The sequence below is a fragment of the Nyctibius grandis genome, chromosome 9, assembly GCF_013368605.1.
Source record: "Nyctibius grandis isolate bNycGra1 chromosome 9, bNycGra1.pri, whole genome shotgun sequence".
Taxonomy (NCBI): Eukaryota; Metazoa; Chordata; class Aves; order Nyctibiiformes; family Nyctibiidae; genus Nyctibius; species Nyctibius grandis.
This window is the reverse complement of record NC_090666.1, coordinates 37,755,821-37,773,884: the sequence shown is the minus strand read 5'-3', so window position 1 is coordinate 37,773,884 and position 18,064 is coordinate 37,755,821. Positions and strand designations below refer to the sequence as shown.

Genomic DNA, 18,064 nt, shown 5'->3' with positions numbered 1-18,064 from the left:
GACTGTGTTGTCAGAAGTAGTCACCAGAGGTTAAGGAGCTTATATCTAATTTGGAACAGGTCTGCTGCATTTTGGAGATGCAATCATACAAGCAAAAACTTTCCTTCTTTTGCAATGATGTGCAATGAAATCGCATGTCCATGTAATGAAGAATTATGAATTTCTTTCTGCTACAATCAGTCAAACTCACAATGACATTCCAGAGACATCTATGCAGGCTGTTTTTCTTACAGTTTCACCAGTCTCTGGCTACAACTAAACCACAGAACTTGGCAAGAGTAAAAGTAGAGACTTTTAGGAGACATCATTGGTAACAGATAAAACACAATAGTCCTCTTTTATCAGACTGTAAATAAAGAGGTCAGTCAAGAGAATAGTTTTCTTCCCCACTCATCTGTAACTGAACAGAATAGCTTCTGAAAGAGAATCAATAAAATAGGTCATTTGTCCCAACAAATAAGGTGTATGGTGGAATACACACATTATCCTTGATGAATACCTGTGACTTTGATGGTCATAGTTTAAGGAATAATGGTCAAGTTTCAGACTGTATTGCAAATGTAGGGAAATTACCTTTCAGAAGGACAGGTTAAAAAATGTCATTTGAAATATTCAACATGTCTAAACTATAGAAACCAGCAGCTTTATAGATTAGGAGTCTTCCATTAGAAGCTTTTTCTGTCTGTCTCTGTTTTTAGCTTTCATGACAGCAGCACAAATATACCAAAAATTCCCTCTCTGAAGACTCAGAAACAGTATGCCAGAATCACCATGTTTTCAGCACTGATTTCTTTCCCATTCCATATTAGATATCGAGTCTAAGGCTCCATGCCTGTGGCTTTCCCCTGCCTCCTGCAGTGTTAACTCACACCTCTCTTTTTTGAGCTAGAAAAGAAACATTAGACCAAAGCAGTGAAGACCTGACAGTACAATCAGATTACACTGACAGGCACAGCCAAAACACAACCCAGTAAAGTCAGAAGGCTTCTGGCCAAGGATGTAAATTTGTTGTTTAAGGCTCTGAATGCAGGATCAAGGTATAATTCTAATAATTAATTATAAAGTATAAGAAGGTTATAGTTGTGAAGGATCTTCATCATTAAAATTCATGCTGCTGTCTTTTGTTCTGATATTATCGAACCCATACTGTCTCCTCATTGCCCTTCAGAATATCTTCTCTTTATTTGTATGTGATAAGTGTCAAGCTTATAGCCTTACAATTTTCTCAACATTCTTCCTCGTTCTCTCTGCCTTGAACAACACCTCAGACAGGCTTTCTCCTAGCTTTCTTATGTAACCCTTTCAAACCTTAAAAAAAGAAAAATCTTCAAAAAGAATGTAGTTTGCATGCAAATAATAGCTCTGTTCTTTTAACACCCAGGGATAAATCTCTTTTTGTAATGGGCATTTATTGATTATAATTTTAACATAAGCTTAGCTTTTAAGTGACTGACTTTGCTGAATCTTGTACAGGATAATGCATACGTAGCCTGTGTCATTTTTAGTATTAGTGGCTTAGCATCCCTTGTAAATACATTTATGAAATATTCATTTGAACTTCAGCTATCTTATTATCCTCTCTAATTTCAATTCCAATTTTCTTCCAAAATGTTTTTAACTTTTCTCCTAACTAAGCTCTTGTTTTTCTGAGCACTACAGCAGGAAGCAATTGGTGGAGAGGGAGAGACAGGCAAAGGATAAAAAATGAGAACATTTTTTCCTTCTTTTTGTTTGTATCAACTGAGAATCAAAGAAACCACAGATGGAAGAAAAGCCTGGTACCTTATCTAATGCCTTTTCTTCTGCCCATGCACACCAGAACAGCCCTAGCTGCTATAGGGGTCTCCAGAAAAGCCTACCTCTCTTTGTCTTACCTGTTCTTATTTTATCTACTACCAAGCTGAAAGGAGAATCAACTTCCATTTTTCCCCAGCCCAAGTTCATATCAAATGAAAAATAGTAATATCATACACAGATGTCTGTAACAGTAATATCATACATAGTTCTCTCTCTTCTAGCTTACTGTACAGTAGAACAAAACTGGTATTGGCACAAGGAGCCCCTTCTGCTGACAATGCACTCCCTATTGGGAAACATTTTGTTCCAGTGAATGAAACTGAGATTTTTCCAGTTGTAAATCTGAGTACTTTCAAGCTGAAGTAGCAGTCAGCAGATGAACACACTGTTCTAGCTTGAGTGTGATTTCATTCCTCCTCTGTCCCATCCACACCCAGGATTCAAACTTGGGCCTCCCCCTCTCAGAAGGAGAAATTCAGAGGTTTGCAGCTGTCCGTTCTGGGTCTTAAGGCATTATTTGTAAAGACACACAACAAAAACAAGTTTGCTTCATAAAAAATTGTTTCAACAAAGCAGCACTTTTACCTTTTCAAAATAGCAGAAATATATCAACTGTCTCTTATACTAGGAAGGCAAGTCACTAGCTCCGGGTCACTGGAGTCCCACAGCAGATAACCACCTGACACAGCTGGCTTTTTAAAAAGGAGCACCTGAAGGTCACGAACATGTCCAGGTCTCTGCGTGTTCTTATTCTGGACATGCTACGGGTCAGTAGTTTTGACACAGCATGAGCCCTCGCTACCTGACTGTACTCATAAGAGTAGCAGTTTGCCAGGCTGTTTACAGCCAGTCGTTTGTAAGATGTGTAGAGTGGCAGTAACTCTGGTTCTTTGCTCCTCAGTCCCGTAGCTGTCAGGCCTGAAGTTCAATATACACATTTAGATTTCAATATTCCCTACTCTGGCAAAATCTCAACCTCCTCACTGAGTGTTAGCTGTCATGATAACCTGATAGAACAAAACCAATAAAAATTCCACATGTTGTTAAACATCTTGTTGCTGGCCTTCCAAGGTCACTAACAATTAGTGTAACTCTGAGAATCACATTTGGATGCCTTAAGATCCCACTATGTGTTTCTGAAGTTTCACTGGCCTGTTCCATCTCTGAGACTTCAGATCACAACACAAAGAAATTGCATGAGCTTAAACCTGTGTCAAAGTCAGAACCCAAGTCAAACTAAAATCCTAGAATTCGTTCCTTCATCCCCTCAATTTGTTGAAACTGATTTTCTGTGAAAAAATACTCGTAAGGATACACTGAACTCTTTCAAACCTGATGGAATATATTGTTCCATGATGAAGAAGATGGTAATTGAACACAGGCATTCAGGAACATAGGCATGCATCTACTTTATTTTCAGATCTGTCTTAACGGTGCATGGTTTGCAGCTTCCTATATGGCTCTGCCACACAAGAAAATATAAGAATCCACTCATTGATACACATCTGAACAGTTTTCAAGGCATTTACTTTGACTGCCTGTAACTAGGATACAATATTCTGGCAATATTTATAGAAGGTTTAACTCATGAGATCTAATTAAAATATTATGACATGTGTGTTCTTCTTGAATTGGTGCCCTGTGAATTGGCTGTTCTCTTTCCTCTATGCCAAAACAATGTCATAACAGTATAAACTGCTAATGAGGACGAAAAACTGGCTGAAATTTGACTAATTCAATTGATTATCTTTTTTCTCTCTTAAAAAAAATAATAGAACACTGATTCTTTTATTAACAGAATATCTTAAAACAGATGGGCCTCTATAAGTACACTGGTACTCTAGATAAGATAAAAAAGTTTGATTCCTTTTTACTTGGAATAAGTAGCTCATTACTGATTCTGTGGGACCATGAAATTACTTGTTCTTATGCCCTGGTTTCCAGAGGTGCAGTCGGCAGTTCACCAGATTCTCCCTTTTATTTATTGAGATAGCATTCACCTTTGGGAGTACATATTTAACATATCTTTTCAACTCAAGTCAAGAATGGATCTTTTAACAGCTGTTATTTTATTTCAATTGTAACAAAAGAAAATAAATTTTGACACTACCATCAATGTCCACAATGTGTCCTGGCTTTCAAAATTAGGCCTTGCAGTGATCGACTTCTGACTGAGACAAGGCAATTACTTTGGCACAGTCTTCTCTTTCCCCATCTTTGGGGAGAAAAGGAAAAAATAAAGAAAGTTGTAAACATAACAGACACATAGGCATGAAAACCTTGTGGCAAATAGTCTTTAATGCCTTAATATTTTTTATTGTCCTCTCTTCCATCATATGAAACTACAGACTCTTAATATATTTTGTCACAACATTTTAAAAAGCATCTAAATACTCCCTTTCTAATTATGAGACTTAGAATAAGTGTATTTCTAAACAATTTATCTTTCATTTGTAGCAGTTTGTGAGCAAAAGTGTCTGTTTGGAAGCAGATGCATAAGACCAAATGTCTGTGCTTGCAGAAGTGGCTATACTGGTTCAGCATGTGAAAAGAAGGTAAGGTCCAAAAACACTGATTCTTATGGTAAGGACAAAAATAACCAAATGTAACTGAAATAGTTTACAGAAAAATGGATTGAAGTCTTGTTAATCTTATGAAAGATGTAAATAAGGTTGTAAAACATTTCAAAGGAATTTAATGACTGCTCAGCTGCCACACTAACCCTGTATCCAAGTTCTATACAATATTTCCCCTTAGAGAACAGTTTTATGTTTCAAATATAAACCCCACAAAAGCTGTATCTATTCTGGTAGTTAGGGTCATCCTTAATACAGTGTTCCTGTCCAAATCCACCGATCACCTGCACAGCAAACCCTGGGGAGAAATACCTGGTTGCAGCCCAGCCCAAGCCTGGAAGCTTTTCTAAATTGCAAGGCCAACCTGTTCCTCCCCACCAGGTCCTCCTCTGCTTGCTTTTCATCCCTCTGCCTTCCTAACTTTGCCTCTTGTTCGCAACAAGAAATCACAGGCCTTGCACCCAGGAGGTCTGCGAGCAGCAATTACTCTTGTTCTTTCCTTCTCCACTCCAGTTTCCGATGTCCACAGACAGCCTGCTTCATCTTGCTGAACTTGACCTCAAACTCTACATAAATGTCACTACAGACCTATCCAAAAGTAGCAACACACCAGAACAATTCTTATGGTCAGAGAGGGATCCACCTCACTCCTCCAAGTAACTTTGTTAGAGGCTCTTTTCCAAGATGAACTCTCCTAGCACCTGTTAGAACTTGCTGCTCCATTACCAAATGGCTGCTCTTGCATGTGCTCAGGCAGAGCTGATGGGACTAAATCTTCTGTGCCCTTCCAAGGTGAAGGACAGCCAAAATATGAAGCACCATTCCTGCTCTGTATCATCTTGCTGTGATACATGTTCCCACTGCCTTATGAAGAAACAACGATTTCTTTCTTCCTGGCATTGACCAAAGCAAACCGAAGCCCAGTTCGAGCAAACCTTTTTTTTTTTTCACATGAATTTGAGAAGCATTGAGTTAGGCAAATCCTATCCTCACCCCCCTAAAAAAAAAAAGCCCAATAAGCCACATCAAACTACCAGAATGGTTTGCAAGGTTATAGTACATCTTACAGCTGGGCTTGACCTGACCATCACATCAGTGTATGTCTTTGAGTCCAGTTTATCCCCCACATCACCACTAAGACGAAACCTTTTTTTCTGTCTTGCCTGTTGTGTCTAAACACTGTATATCACAGAATCACAGAATCACAGAATCACAGAATCACAGAATCACAGAATCACAGAATCACAGAATCACAGAATCACAGAATCACAGAATCACAGAATCACAGAATCACAGAATCACAGAATCACAGAATCACAGAATCACAGAATCACAGAATCACAGAATCACAGAATCACAGAATCACAGAATCACAGAATCACAGAATCACAGAATGTTAGGGATTGGAAGGGACCTCGAAAGATCATCTAGTCCAATCCCCCTGCCGGGGCAGGATTGCCTAGACCATATCACACAGGAATGCGTCCAGGCGGGTTTTGAATGTCTCCAGAGAAGGAGACTCCACAACCTCTCTGGGCAGCCTGTTCCAGTGTTCAGTCACCCTCACCGTAAAGAAGTTTTTCCTCAAATTTAAGTGGAACCTCCTGTGCTCCAGCTTGCACCCATTGCCCCTTGTCCTGGCAAGGGATGTCACTGAGAAGAGCCTGGCTCCATCCTCTTGACACTTGCCCTTTACATATTTATAAACATTAATGAGGTCACCCCTCAGGCTCCTCTTCTCCAAGCTAAAGAGACCCAGCTCCCTCAGCCTCTCCTCATAAGGGAGATGTTCCACCCCCTTAATCATCTTCGTGGCTCTGCGCTGGACTCTCTCTAGCAGTTCCCTGTCCTTCTTGAACTGAGGGGCCCAGAACTGGACACAATACTCCAGATGCAGCCTCACCAGGGCAGAGTAGAGGGGGAGGAGAACCTCTCTCGACCTGCTGACCACACCCCTTCTAATACACCCCAGGATGCCATTGGCCTTCTTGGCCACAAGGGCACACTGCTGGCTCATGGTCATCCTGTTGTCCACTAGGACCCCCAGGTCCCTTTCCCCTACGCTGCTCTCCAACAGCTCTGTCCCCAACTTGTACTGGTACATGGGGTTGTTCTTGCCCAGATGCAGGACTCTACACTTGCCCTTGTTCTATTTCATTAAATTTCTCCCCGCCCAACTCTCCAGCCTGTCCAGGTCTCTCTGAATGGCTGCGCAGCCTTCCGGTGCGTCAGCCACTCCTCCCAGTTTTGTGTCATCAGCGAACTTGCTGACAGCGCACTCTAATCCCTCATCCAAGTCATTAATGAATATATTGAATAGAACTGGTCCCAGAACCGACCCTTGTGGAACTCCGCTAGACACAGACCTCCAACTGGACTCTGTCCCGCTGACCACTACTCTCTGGCTTCTTTCCTTCAGCCAGTTCACAATCCACCTCACTACCCGATCATCCAGACCACACTTCCTCAGTTTAGCTGCGAGGATGCTGTGGGAGACCGTGTCAAACGCTTTACTGAAATCGAGATAGACCACATCCACAGCTTTACCATCATCTATCCACCGGGTAACATCCTCATAAAAGGCTATCAAGTTGGTTGAGCAAGACTTCCCGTTGGTGAAGCCATGTTGACTGCCCCTAATGATCCCCCTATCCTTGATGTGCCTAGAGACAGCACCAAGAACAAGTTGCTCCATCACCTTTCCGGGGATGGAGGTGAGGCTGACCGGTCTATAGTTACCCGGGTCCTCCTTCCTGCCCTTTTTGAAGACTGGAGTGACATTCGCTTTCCTCCAGTCCTCAGGCACCTCTCCTGTTGCCCATGACTTAGCAAAGATGATGGAGAGTGGCCTAGCAATGACTTCCGCCAGCTCCCTCAGCACCCGCGGGTGCATCCCATCAGGGCCCATGGATTTATGGACATCCAGGTTGCTTAATCGGTCCCTGACCCAGCCCTCATCAACCAAAACAGATTCCTCCTCTATCCTGACTTCTTCTGAGGCCACAGGGGTCCAGGGCTCCTCAGGACAGCCTCCAACAGTATAGACAGAGGCAAAGAAGGCATTCAGTAACTCCGCCTTCTTTTTATCCTCTGTCTCCAGGACCCCCACCTCATTCATCAGTGGGCCTACATTGCCTCTAGTGTTGGCTTTACCTGCAATGTATTTGAAGAAGCCCTTTCTGTTGTCCTTGACCTCTCTTGCAAGGTTTAATTCCAAGGAGGCCTTAGCTTTCCTAGTTGCCTCCCTACATCCTCTGACAACAGACTTATATTCCTCCCAAGTGGCCAGCCCCTCCTTCCACGATCTGTACACCTTCTTCTTCCACTTGAGTTTGCCCAGCAGTTCCCTGTTCAACCATGCAGGTCTCCTGGTACCCTTCCTTGACTTCCTACCTGTTGGGATGCTCTGATCTTGAGCTCGGAAGAAGCAGTCCTCGAACGCTAACCAACTATCTTGGGCCCCCTTACCTTCTAGTACCCTGTCCCATGGGATTTCCCCTAGCAATTGCCTGAAAAGGCCAAAGTTGGCCCTCCTGAAGTTCAGGGTTGCGATTCTGCTAGCTATTCTGTTCCTGCCACATGAGATCCTGAACTCTACCATCTCATGGTCGCTACAACCAAGGCTGCCCTCAACCTTCACCTCTTCCACCAGACCCTCCTTGTTAGTGAGGATCAGATCCAGCAGCGCTCCTCTCCTAGTTGGCTCATCCACCATTTGCATCAGAAAGTTATCATCAATGCACTGGAGGAACCTCCTGGACTGGGGATGGCTGGCTGAGTAGGCCTCCCAGCAAATATCAGGGTAGTTGAAATCCCCCACAACCACCAGGCCCTGTAATTGCGAGACTGCTCTCAGCTGCCTGTAGAAGGCCTCATCACCATCCTCATCCTGATCCGGTGGCCTGTAATAGACACCCACAACAGTATCACCCCTGCCAGCCTGCCCCTTAATTCGCACCCACAAACTCTCAACTCGCTCCTGATCCGCCCCTGGACAGAACTCAATACATTCTAGCTGCTCACTCACATAAAGAGCAATATGTCAACTTAAAACAGAAGGGGAGATTCGAGTGCTGCTTTACTTCATATCCTTCACCCCTTGTCTCTCAGAGTCTTCTCCCTTCCAGAGTCACAAGCACCCAAAACATTTTACATGTTCACCATTGTTAAGGGCCACATTTTTAAGTCACAGTTATTTCCCGTAACTCAAACACTATTCCACTCACATGTCCTGACTGACCCAATCTCCAGCTTTCAAAAAGGCAGGTTGCCCTGTCATTTATCTTTACTGAAAGGCTAGGGGCAAAAATCAACATATTTTCATTTCAATTACATAATGCATTAAGAAAAAGCATGAAAGCCTATTCAGATAGTCACTTTATTCTGTTAATGATAATTAGATTTTAATATCAAGGTTCTGTATAGATTTTCTTAACAAGTACATTCTCATACTAAATTACAGCTCCTACATCAATGCTGAAATGCAGCTGATGTAGATAAGATGAGTAAGTGGTGTAATTTTCTATAGATATAAAGAAATCTATTAAACAGGTTGGCTGTAGCCTAGGAAAATATGGTGCACATTTTCTCAAATAATTAACAGAAGTCATCCAAATGGAAGCACAGATATGCCAAGATGAACAGGAGTTGTTGTCTGCAGGTGTTTATATCCAGGAGACTTTGCCTTGGTAGGTCAAGGGTTGCCCTTTTTGATACAGCAGACCAAGATTACCATGGTTTGAGCATTATTCTAGCTGTGAAAGCGCGAAGTATGATATTTGTCATTTCACAAATGAAGTGGAACTTGGTTGCACTTAACAGAAAATATTAAATAAAAGGCTTCCTTTTTCACGTGAATAAACTATTATACTCTAAATCAATCCTGAAAGAAAAAGAAAGTAGAAAAAGACTCTGCATATTATGTATGTCTAAAATGCCAAGCCATCAGTGATACATGTAAACACATGGGTCTCTCTAGCAATGATTCATTTCACATTTTTAAGACTGTTTGAAGCACTCTTCAGATTCATGGCTCATTCTGCAGAAACACCAGTTGGCTGCACTGATATGAACATGCATTGCTTTGATGTGGAGAAGGAAATGTTCTGAATAAAAGAATTAACAGGTTTCCTTCAATCCATAAGCCTTGCTGAATGCGAGAATCAAAGTTAGTAATAAAAATTATGGATTTAATGGTGTCTAGTTTAAATTACATGGGTTATATTATATGAAAGCAAATGAGCTACCCCTCCAAAAATCAAAATTGTGAGATATATTAAAATCTCATTTATTAGCATGTATTATAGTAAATTGTAAACCTAGGAATTCATACCTGTATTACTGTAGAAAATTTGGGATGATAGACCTCCCAAGAGTTAATTTATCAGGCTAGATCAGGTGTAAGTGAATAATCTCAACAAACTTATCAGCTTCTCCAAACCTCTCAGTCTTGGAAATCTCACAATTTGTCTAATTTGTTCAAGTATTTAACTACATTATTAGAGCTCAGTTTTGCTTTTCCTGACACTGAGCATAAACCCAATCTGTTGCAAGTAAAACTGATACTCCTTGGGTTAACCTTGGTGGGCACAGAGAAAAGTTATTTCAGTTCTTTTAGTAACAACATTTACATGTTTGAAGACAGTTAGAATTTCCCCTGGCTGATTTTCTCCCGTTTTCCTGAGCTAAACCAATCAAGTTTCAAACCCTGTTCTCTGTTGCTCTTGTCTAAACTCTCTCTGGTTTCTCCATATCCTTCCTGATCACAGAATCAGTCAGGTTGGAAGAGACCTCTGGGACCATGGAGTCCAACCATTGCTCTGACACCACCATGGCAACTAGACCATGGCACTTAGTGCCATGTCCAGTCTTTTCTTAAACACATCCAGAGATGGTGACTCCACCACCTCCCTGGGTAGCCCATTCCAATGTCTAACAACCCTTTCTGAGAAGAAATTCTTCCTAATGTCCAACCTGAACCTCCCCTGGCAAAGCTTGAGGCTATGTCCTCTTGTCCTATAACTAGTTGCCTGGGAGAAGAGGCCGACTCCCACTCCACTAAAGTGTGCTGTTGCTGAGTGCCCACACAAGCTAGTGCCAAGCAACTGTCTCCCTGTGTGGCTCGTGAGTCTCTGGTTAATACCTTTACAGCAAGAAATTTCCATTTTTCTGTGACAGCATAGCAACCTGCTCAGTCTTTTCCACAGTGTTGATATCTTATCACTTATTTGGCCTTTGTGCCGTTGACTTCTCCTGTGCAAGCGCTGACTTTATTGTCTCTACTTAATTTTGCCTTATGGATTTCAAGCTGTTTCACCCATTTATCAAAAAGATTTTTAATTCTAAGCCCGCTTATACTGCCTCCAAGCGTGACATTGTTCAAAAATGTGACGTCTCATTGTCCAAGACATTAATGCAAGTAGCAAATAGTAGAAAAATGAGGGCCTATGGGTGCTCATCTTGGCAACAGACTTGATAAAATTATTCTTTGATAATACTTTCTCAGACAGGCTTTGCTCCTTACTTATTTCATCTGAATCATACTTACTGGCATGACTGTCTGAGTCATGTCGGAAGGCTCCCTAAAGTAAAATACGTATCTGCTCCTGGTGGCTGCTTTATTTTATTATGCTTGAGGGGCTTATAAGTTGATTGTTTAATAATTTGTGTTAGTATCTTTCCAGACACCAACTTAATCTGAATCTTTGGCTATAATTCCCTTGCTTTTCCTTTTTTTTTCTCATTTAAATACATGTACTGCATTTATTGGGACTATTTATATCCTTCAGGAGTTCTCAAAGCAAATCACTGCTGGTTTAGAAAATGCATCTTTAAATAGGCTGGGGTAAACTCTATGAGGCCCTGTTGACCTGGATAAGATGCTTCATTTAAAGCTTCTCTTATACATGAAGACTTTCCATATGGTGAGTTAATGCACAGTAGATAGCATACCATAAATTCAAATCCCAGTTTATTGCCTGATCATTTAACCTTGTAAACAGGCCTTAAATCTGATTTCTCTGAATCTAAATCCTCAGTTCCTTCCCTACTCTCCTTTGCATTCCTGTGCCTTTCTTAATTCTGATCATGTTAAACCTTTAGTCACATTTAACCTTTCTGTGAAGAATGAAGAAAAGGCATTGAGCATGTTAGCCTTGCCTGTGTCATCTGCAATCTTCTCTCCTTCTCATTAGATTTACCACTATGTTTTGCTATGGGACTTAAAACTCATAACAGAAACAGAGCAGAGCATGAATCTTCAAATAATGGGAACAATACAGTAGCAACGGCACGTAAAATTTGTCAAAGAACCTGGATTAAATTGGAGTGGAGCAGTCTCTTCCCTTCCCTCAGCAGCAGCTGACGAGGGATGTTCTAGGTGACTGCACCTGCAGCTAACTGAATCTCGCTAACCTCCCCTTCCTAGGGAAAGGGATGCAAGGTAATTGCCACTTACCCAGGTTGGGAGCCTGATTTCCTCCTTTGAACTTAATTTCTGGTCTTCAATTTAGTATCACAAAATTAGAGTAAAAAATTCATTTTCAGCAGCATCTTTTCCAGAGTATGGACTGAATACACTAAGGAGACAGATACAGAGAGCTGAAAGAAAAGTGCCTCACTGTAGAACTCCTCTTTTTTTCCCCACAAACTAAATTGTGTCTGGAGTCTGGTTTTGCCAGTGTGTTTGGAAAAGCTGAATGGCCCATATTCGCTTAATCAAGTTATTCTCCTTTCTCTGCTGTAATCTTCGGTATAGTTCCCCTTTGTGCAGTTAAGATTCCTGAGGGAACAATATACATTTTCCCAAATTATTCATCATCAACGTCCTAGTTCTCCCATTTATATTGCCAAGTGATTTGCAATTCATTTTCTGACATTTTTGGTTTACTTTATTTTCAACTTCTGCTAAACAAAGGCTGCCAAAAGCATTCCTCAGAAGGCTAATGAACTTGCTAGAATAGTGATCACTCTCTCAGAAACCTTTTGCATATTTTTAATTTCTATTGACTCTTTGAGACATCCAGATAATTTAGCAAGTTTCATGGCAGACATGAAGACAAATGATCCTGCTGACTTTTACATTCAAAACAACCATTAGAGCACATTTGTCCAGGGCTGGAAAGGGTGGCCCAAACAAAACAGATTAACAGACTGCTTTTCCAGTGGAACTGCGGTTAAAAACTTTGGCACAAGTCCCAAAAGAGATTAAGAGAATCACTGCATCATTTGTACAACAGGCAGGTTTTCAGAAAGTTGAAATTCATATTGTATCTGTTCTCCTATCTGATACCATCACGTGTTCCTTGTGGGTTTTTTCCTTTCTAAATGGATTAAAGTAATAGCATTAATTAAGCCAACAGAATTAATTTAAGCTAAACAATGTTATCTAGTTAGATATAAATGGTACGTATTATTACACTACAAACTATCATGATGGTGTATTTTCCCAATAACAGTTTAAATATTAATGCATTAAACTTGCCTGTCTGTTGAATATTTATTCTAAGGCATAAAGGTAATCAGAAGTGTAGCCTGTTACAGAAAATAATGATTAAGAAAAGGCAAATGTTATAGCAGATATATTTGACACTGGAATTTACCAGTAAATCAAACAGCAACAGGCCATTCATTCCCTATGAATGAATCCAGTGACTGCCTTCCAAAGATTAAACATACTATTGATTTCTGTACAGCCTGAAAATACAAGATGTTTTTAATAAACAATTTCTCATATTAGACAACCCTTTGCTGCAGTTAGTGACCTTAACATCACTATTACTTTGTTCATATATACACATTAAGAGACATTAAACCACAAATCATGGTGCTCAAGTTAAACAAGCTGTATTGAGCACCTGTGAATATACAAGCTAGTCATCTGTGGAGTTTTAGGAAAAAATGGCATGCCTGTGTGTAAATTATTTGACAAATAAATGGAATATGAGATAAAAAGGAAAGTCAAATATAAGCAGTATCAAGCTACACACGTATGACAGACTATCTGCTTGCTTGTTACAAAGGAATGTAAGAGTAGTTAATGCTATTTAAGAAAAATGTCTGTGACTTCCTCATCCTGTCACTGAATACCTTCAACACGTGCACTTGTTCATATATTCAGAGGCATCCTGATACACTGTGGTTAGCCAAGACCTGGAAGCACCCAACAGCTTGGACTCCCAGGCATGCCCAGATAAGTCCAACCAGAGATGTGCCCTACCAGGTGAACTCACCAGTGTCCTTTCTGGACTTCTGCTCTTTCCCTGCAGTTGAAAGATGCATCCTATACCTTCTCTTTAAGTCTAAATGGGACAGAAGAGCATTGCTGATTTGGAAATCACAATGTTTTTCTTTAGCTCTCATTAGAGCTAATGAGGATAGGATAAACCAGTCTGCTGAAAGTCTTCCCTGATATGTTTTGACTTCATTTGACACATGACTTCAGAATGGAGTTTTGGGGTGATTGCAGACAGGTCTGTGTAACATGAATACTTTGAAGTTTCTGTCTTGTTTAGTACTAAATATATGCTCCAACTTTCTTCACACATGTTTCTACCAAAAGAAAGCAGGACAGGGCCTTTGCAGCATTTTAAGTTTCATAATATATCCTGGTTTATATATAAACATACATATGTATGACTGCATCCAAAGAAAAACAAGGAAGCTGGTGAAGGATCTAGAGCACAAGTCTTATGAGGAGCGGCTGAGAGAAGTGGGGTTGTTTAGCCTGGAGAAAAGGAGGCTCAGGGGAGACCTTATCACTCTCTGCAACTACCTGAACAGAGGTTGTAGCAAGATGGGTGTTGGTCTGTTCTCCCAAGTACCAAGTAATAGGACAAGAGGAAACAGCCTCAAGTTGTGCCAGGGGAGGTTTAGTTTGGATATTAAGAAAAATTTCTTCACGGAAAGGGCTGTCAAACACTGGAACAGGCTGGCCAGGGAAGTGGTGGAGTCACCATCCCTGGAGGTACTTAAAAGACATGTAGATGTGGTGCTTAGAGACATGGTTTAGTGGTGGACTTGGCAGTGCCAGGTTAACAGTTGGACTTGATGATCTTAAAGGTCTTTTCCAACCTAAACAATTCTATGATTATATGTATATATTTACACATACAAATATATACACATCTAAAATATACACATATATATTTTGGTATAAATGTGTATATAGATATATGGAAATATGTAATGACATGCACATACATTTTTATTTGACCTCAATAAATATATATCGCTCTTCCAGATATTGCATACATTTTTGCCACGTGAAATCAAATCCTTACTCTAACCAAGCCTGTCTAAATCCCAGCAGGCACTTGTAGAAGTACGCTCTCTTTTCATATAAAATAAATGTGCCATGTATTATTCACAAATAAACAACTGCTACATGGACACATCACTATCAGAAAATAAGGTAAGGTATTTTAGGGTTAAACAGGGAAGTAAAATTTGGATACATGATGCTAACATCAAGGTTAACCTGTCATATCAAACATAGATACATCAAGATTAAGGAGCACCTTTTCTCTTGTCCTGAATAACAAATTAATATCAACATCTTCATGTGCTTTGTAATATAGATTTCTATAAAACTGCCCTTCAAAATGGGTTCTTAAATCTACGTGCTAGCATAAAATAAAGCTTTTCATATCATCTATTATCTTGTTTTGGGATAAAGAAAATTCACTCATGTATTTAAACCAAGATGATATTCATGGACAACTTCTGCTGTATGAAAATGGGATAAGTGCACTGAAACGCTTTCAGGCAAGAAGCCAACAATCTCCATGTGTTATACAGAAGTGGCAGAGTGATTTTTTTAAGGCACACCTGCTTTAGATGAAAGAAATTGAATTCCAACTCCATAACTGTCAAGCGCCACCGCAAATAATAGAGCCTAAGCCGAATCATTTCGGCAATATAGCTATTTTCCTGTTGAAGCGATGGAGCAGAAATCAGCCTTAGCTAGATGATATCACTTTATGTGCATGCTCTGGAAACAGGTCCATTCATCATTTCACTGCTTAATCCCTTTCAATAACATGTTCTTCATTCCCTGGTTAATAAAAACTTTGGTTACTTAAGTCAAAATTGTGAAAAAATGCAGATTGGGATTTTGCCATAATTGCATAAAAATTACAAAGAAAATACAGTAACTACAATAAATCATTTGAACTCTTGCACATAATATTTCTTACATGACATCACATGCATGAAGCTGTTTCTTCTATAGTCCTTTAAGCAGCTGAATCCTCATTTCTTTTTTGCAGCTTCCAATAGGATGAAGATAATATAACAGCAGGAAAATGAAGATAATAATTTAGGTATTGATAAAATGGCACTGAGCACATTTTTCATTTGTGAAGATATAGTGTGAAGAAGTTGCTAGTTCTTTCCCTTCTACCCTCATATAATCACCCAGAGGAATAAAAAAAATACCCTTCTCATATGTCAATAAACTTACATTTATTTTCATACCTGTCTATGGTAAGGCTCAAATTCTTGATCCACAGCTGTAGCGACACCATTACAACAACTACTCCTGACAACAAGAAGATTTTAAAATGATGCAGAGCATTTATAAAGATTTTTAGTACCATGTTATTCTGCTTTCATTAAAATTTGAAGGCACAGATAAATTTCCTCATTTCTTCCCATTTTTTTTTTTTTTTAAACAGGTATGTTTACACACAGTCCAGAGAAAAGCAAATGAATAAGATTCTGCTTCTACAAAGAAATTTCGGTGACTACCAAAGGAAAGACCTCAATAATGTTTAACTAATACTAGCTCCAGCCTGTAGTGTCTTTCTGCTGAGTAACTGCTAAAGCCAAATGCTTTAGTTTTCTAAAAGCTGCTAACATGTCAGCATTTATTTGTGAAGGTATCAGTGCAATACCTGGTGAAATGCCATCTTTGAGTTGCATCTACACTTGAGTTCTCCTTTGTCCTCTGTAATGGCTAAACATTTCTCCCATGCGAGTCAACAGTTGACATGCTAAGGACACCCAAGGCCCCAGGTAGTCATACAGCCTTAATCCCTGGAAGCATTTTAGAAAACTATCTTTCTAATCATACAATAGGGGCTTAGTGAAACACTGGAAAACCTAGATGCTCTCAGAAATTTGCATCTTAATCTGAAAATTCAGATTTACAGAAATCTACCATGGGCTCACCTACCAGTGGCCAAAAGATGAGCCACGTGTTTCATCACAGGCAGTGGCACTGATATAGGGTGGGATGGGATGGAGAAGTGGCAGGAAACCTGGGGGGGAAGAGGAAGGAGTGAGAGGAAGGGAATAAGGAAACCAATTATATGTTCACTTGGGAAAAAAAGAGTTTTAAACTGTCAGGTTTAAACTCTCAGGTTCAGTAAGGTAATTCCCAAACCACGCTCTGGGTATTCTCACTCTCCTTTTGTTTGTCTCACTAGACGATTCAGAGCAACTATAGTCCAAAGTCTTGGTGTCTTGATGAAAGAATACAGAAGTTTTGACATTCCCTCACTCTTCCAGAGGTAACTTAGGGGAACAATTATACAAGTAAGGATTTTTTTGATTGAACCTTCAGGGCTGCAACGGTAACTAGATGTAAGATTTGATCTGACCCTTACTGTCAATTTATAAGAATAAAGAACACTGACTGTGAGACCTTTGAATACTGCAAATTAAGTGTCTAAAAAAGGCTTGGAAAAACTGTTGGAACTATAACTCAAGTTATAGTTTCATCCAGCTCTAACAGTAGCATTTTTTCACCACATCTAACTAATATAGCAAAATGCTTTTAAGTGTATCCAATCTGTTTTCCAATAAATGACTCCCTATTCTTTATTTCTGAAGTTTCATATTTCATGTTATGACTGCTTCAATGTAAATAGTATCCCAAACACAAAAGAATAAAAACACAAATCACACTTGCCATTCCTGCAAGTTTCCTACTAAACACTTAGACAAAGGAACAGAAGTCAGAAACACTTGCTATATTTTACTAACACATACTGATCTAGGTCACAGTTAGTATTGTTAATATGAAGTTAAGTTTTAACATTCACTTTAACAGTTCCAGGAAGACATTAATACTAAAACAGAACATTGGCACCAGATGAGTATCTACAAGATTAAATTTAGGGTGGCAATTACACCTTTCTTGAAGTACAGCCCCAATCAATAAAAAAGATTTCTATTACCTTGCCTCCATAATATCTACAAGAAACAGTGCTAATGAACAAAACCTCTTGCCAAGATTGGATCTGAAAACCTAAAACAGCTTTCAACACCTTACAGTTTCTTACTGTGTTTCCAGATGTGACTATTTGAGACAACATACATTCCCATCTATTTTTAGACAATTAGAAGGTTATTTTGCATCATTACGGATAGTTCATGCGCAGTTATAATACAGAAACAATTGCTGATAAATAGTAACACTCTGGTTCCAGTATCCAATATTACACTATAGGTAACCTACAGTTACTGTAGTTTCACAGATCATGTCAGTGTAACACTTCTTTTCTTGAGGATGAATTCAATACTGTTCCTTTTCTCCCAGCCACTTCAACACTTAACTGATTTTCTTCCCTTGATTGTTCAATATACTTTGCCGAAAAGTCACTAGATATGGTGATGACTGTATGTTGAGTTTGTTTTAAACAAGATATAGAATAATGTAAGAGAAACATTATTCTCTAGAATTTCAT

At 39.7% G+C, this 18,064-nt stretch overlaps 1 protein-coding gene across 1 annotated transcript in view; it reads left to right on the top strand.

The window, feature by feature from the left end:
• Positions 1 to 18,064, top strand: part of LOC137666935 (von Willebrand factor D and EGF domain-containing protein-like) — a 272,112-nt gene that overhangs the window by 177,146 nt on the left and 76,902 nt on the right. The window contains exon 28 of the mRNA XM_068407215.1: positions 4,255 to 4,352. Coding sequence (XP_068263316.1) covers positions 4,255 to 4,352 — 98 coding nt within the window. The remainder of the gene's footprint in view (positions 1 to 4,254; positions 4,353 to 18,064) is intronic.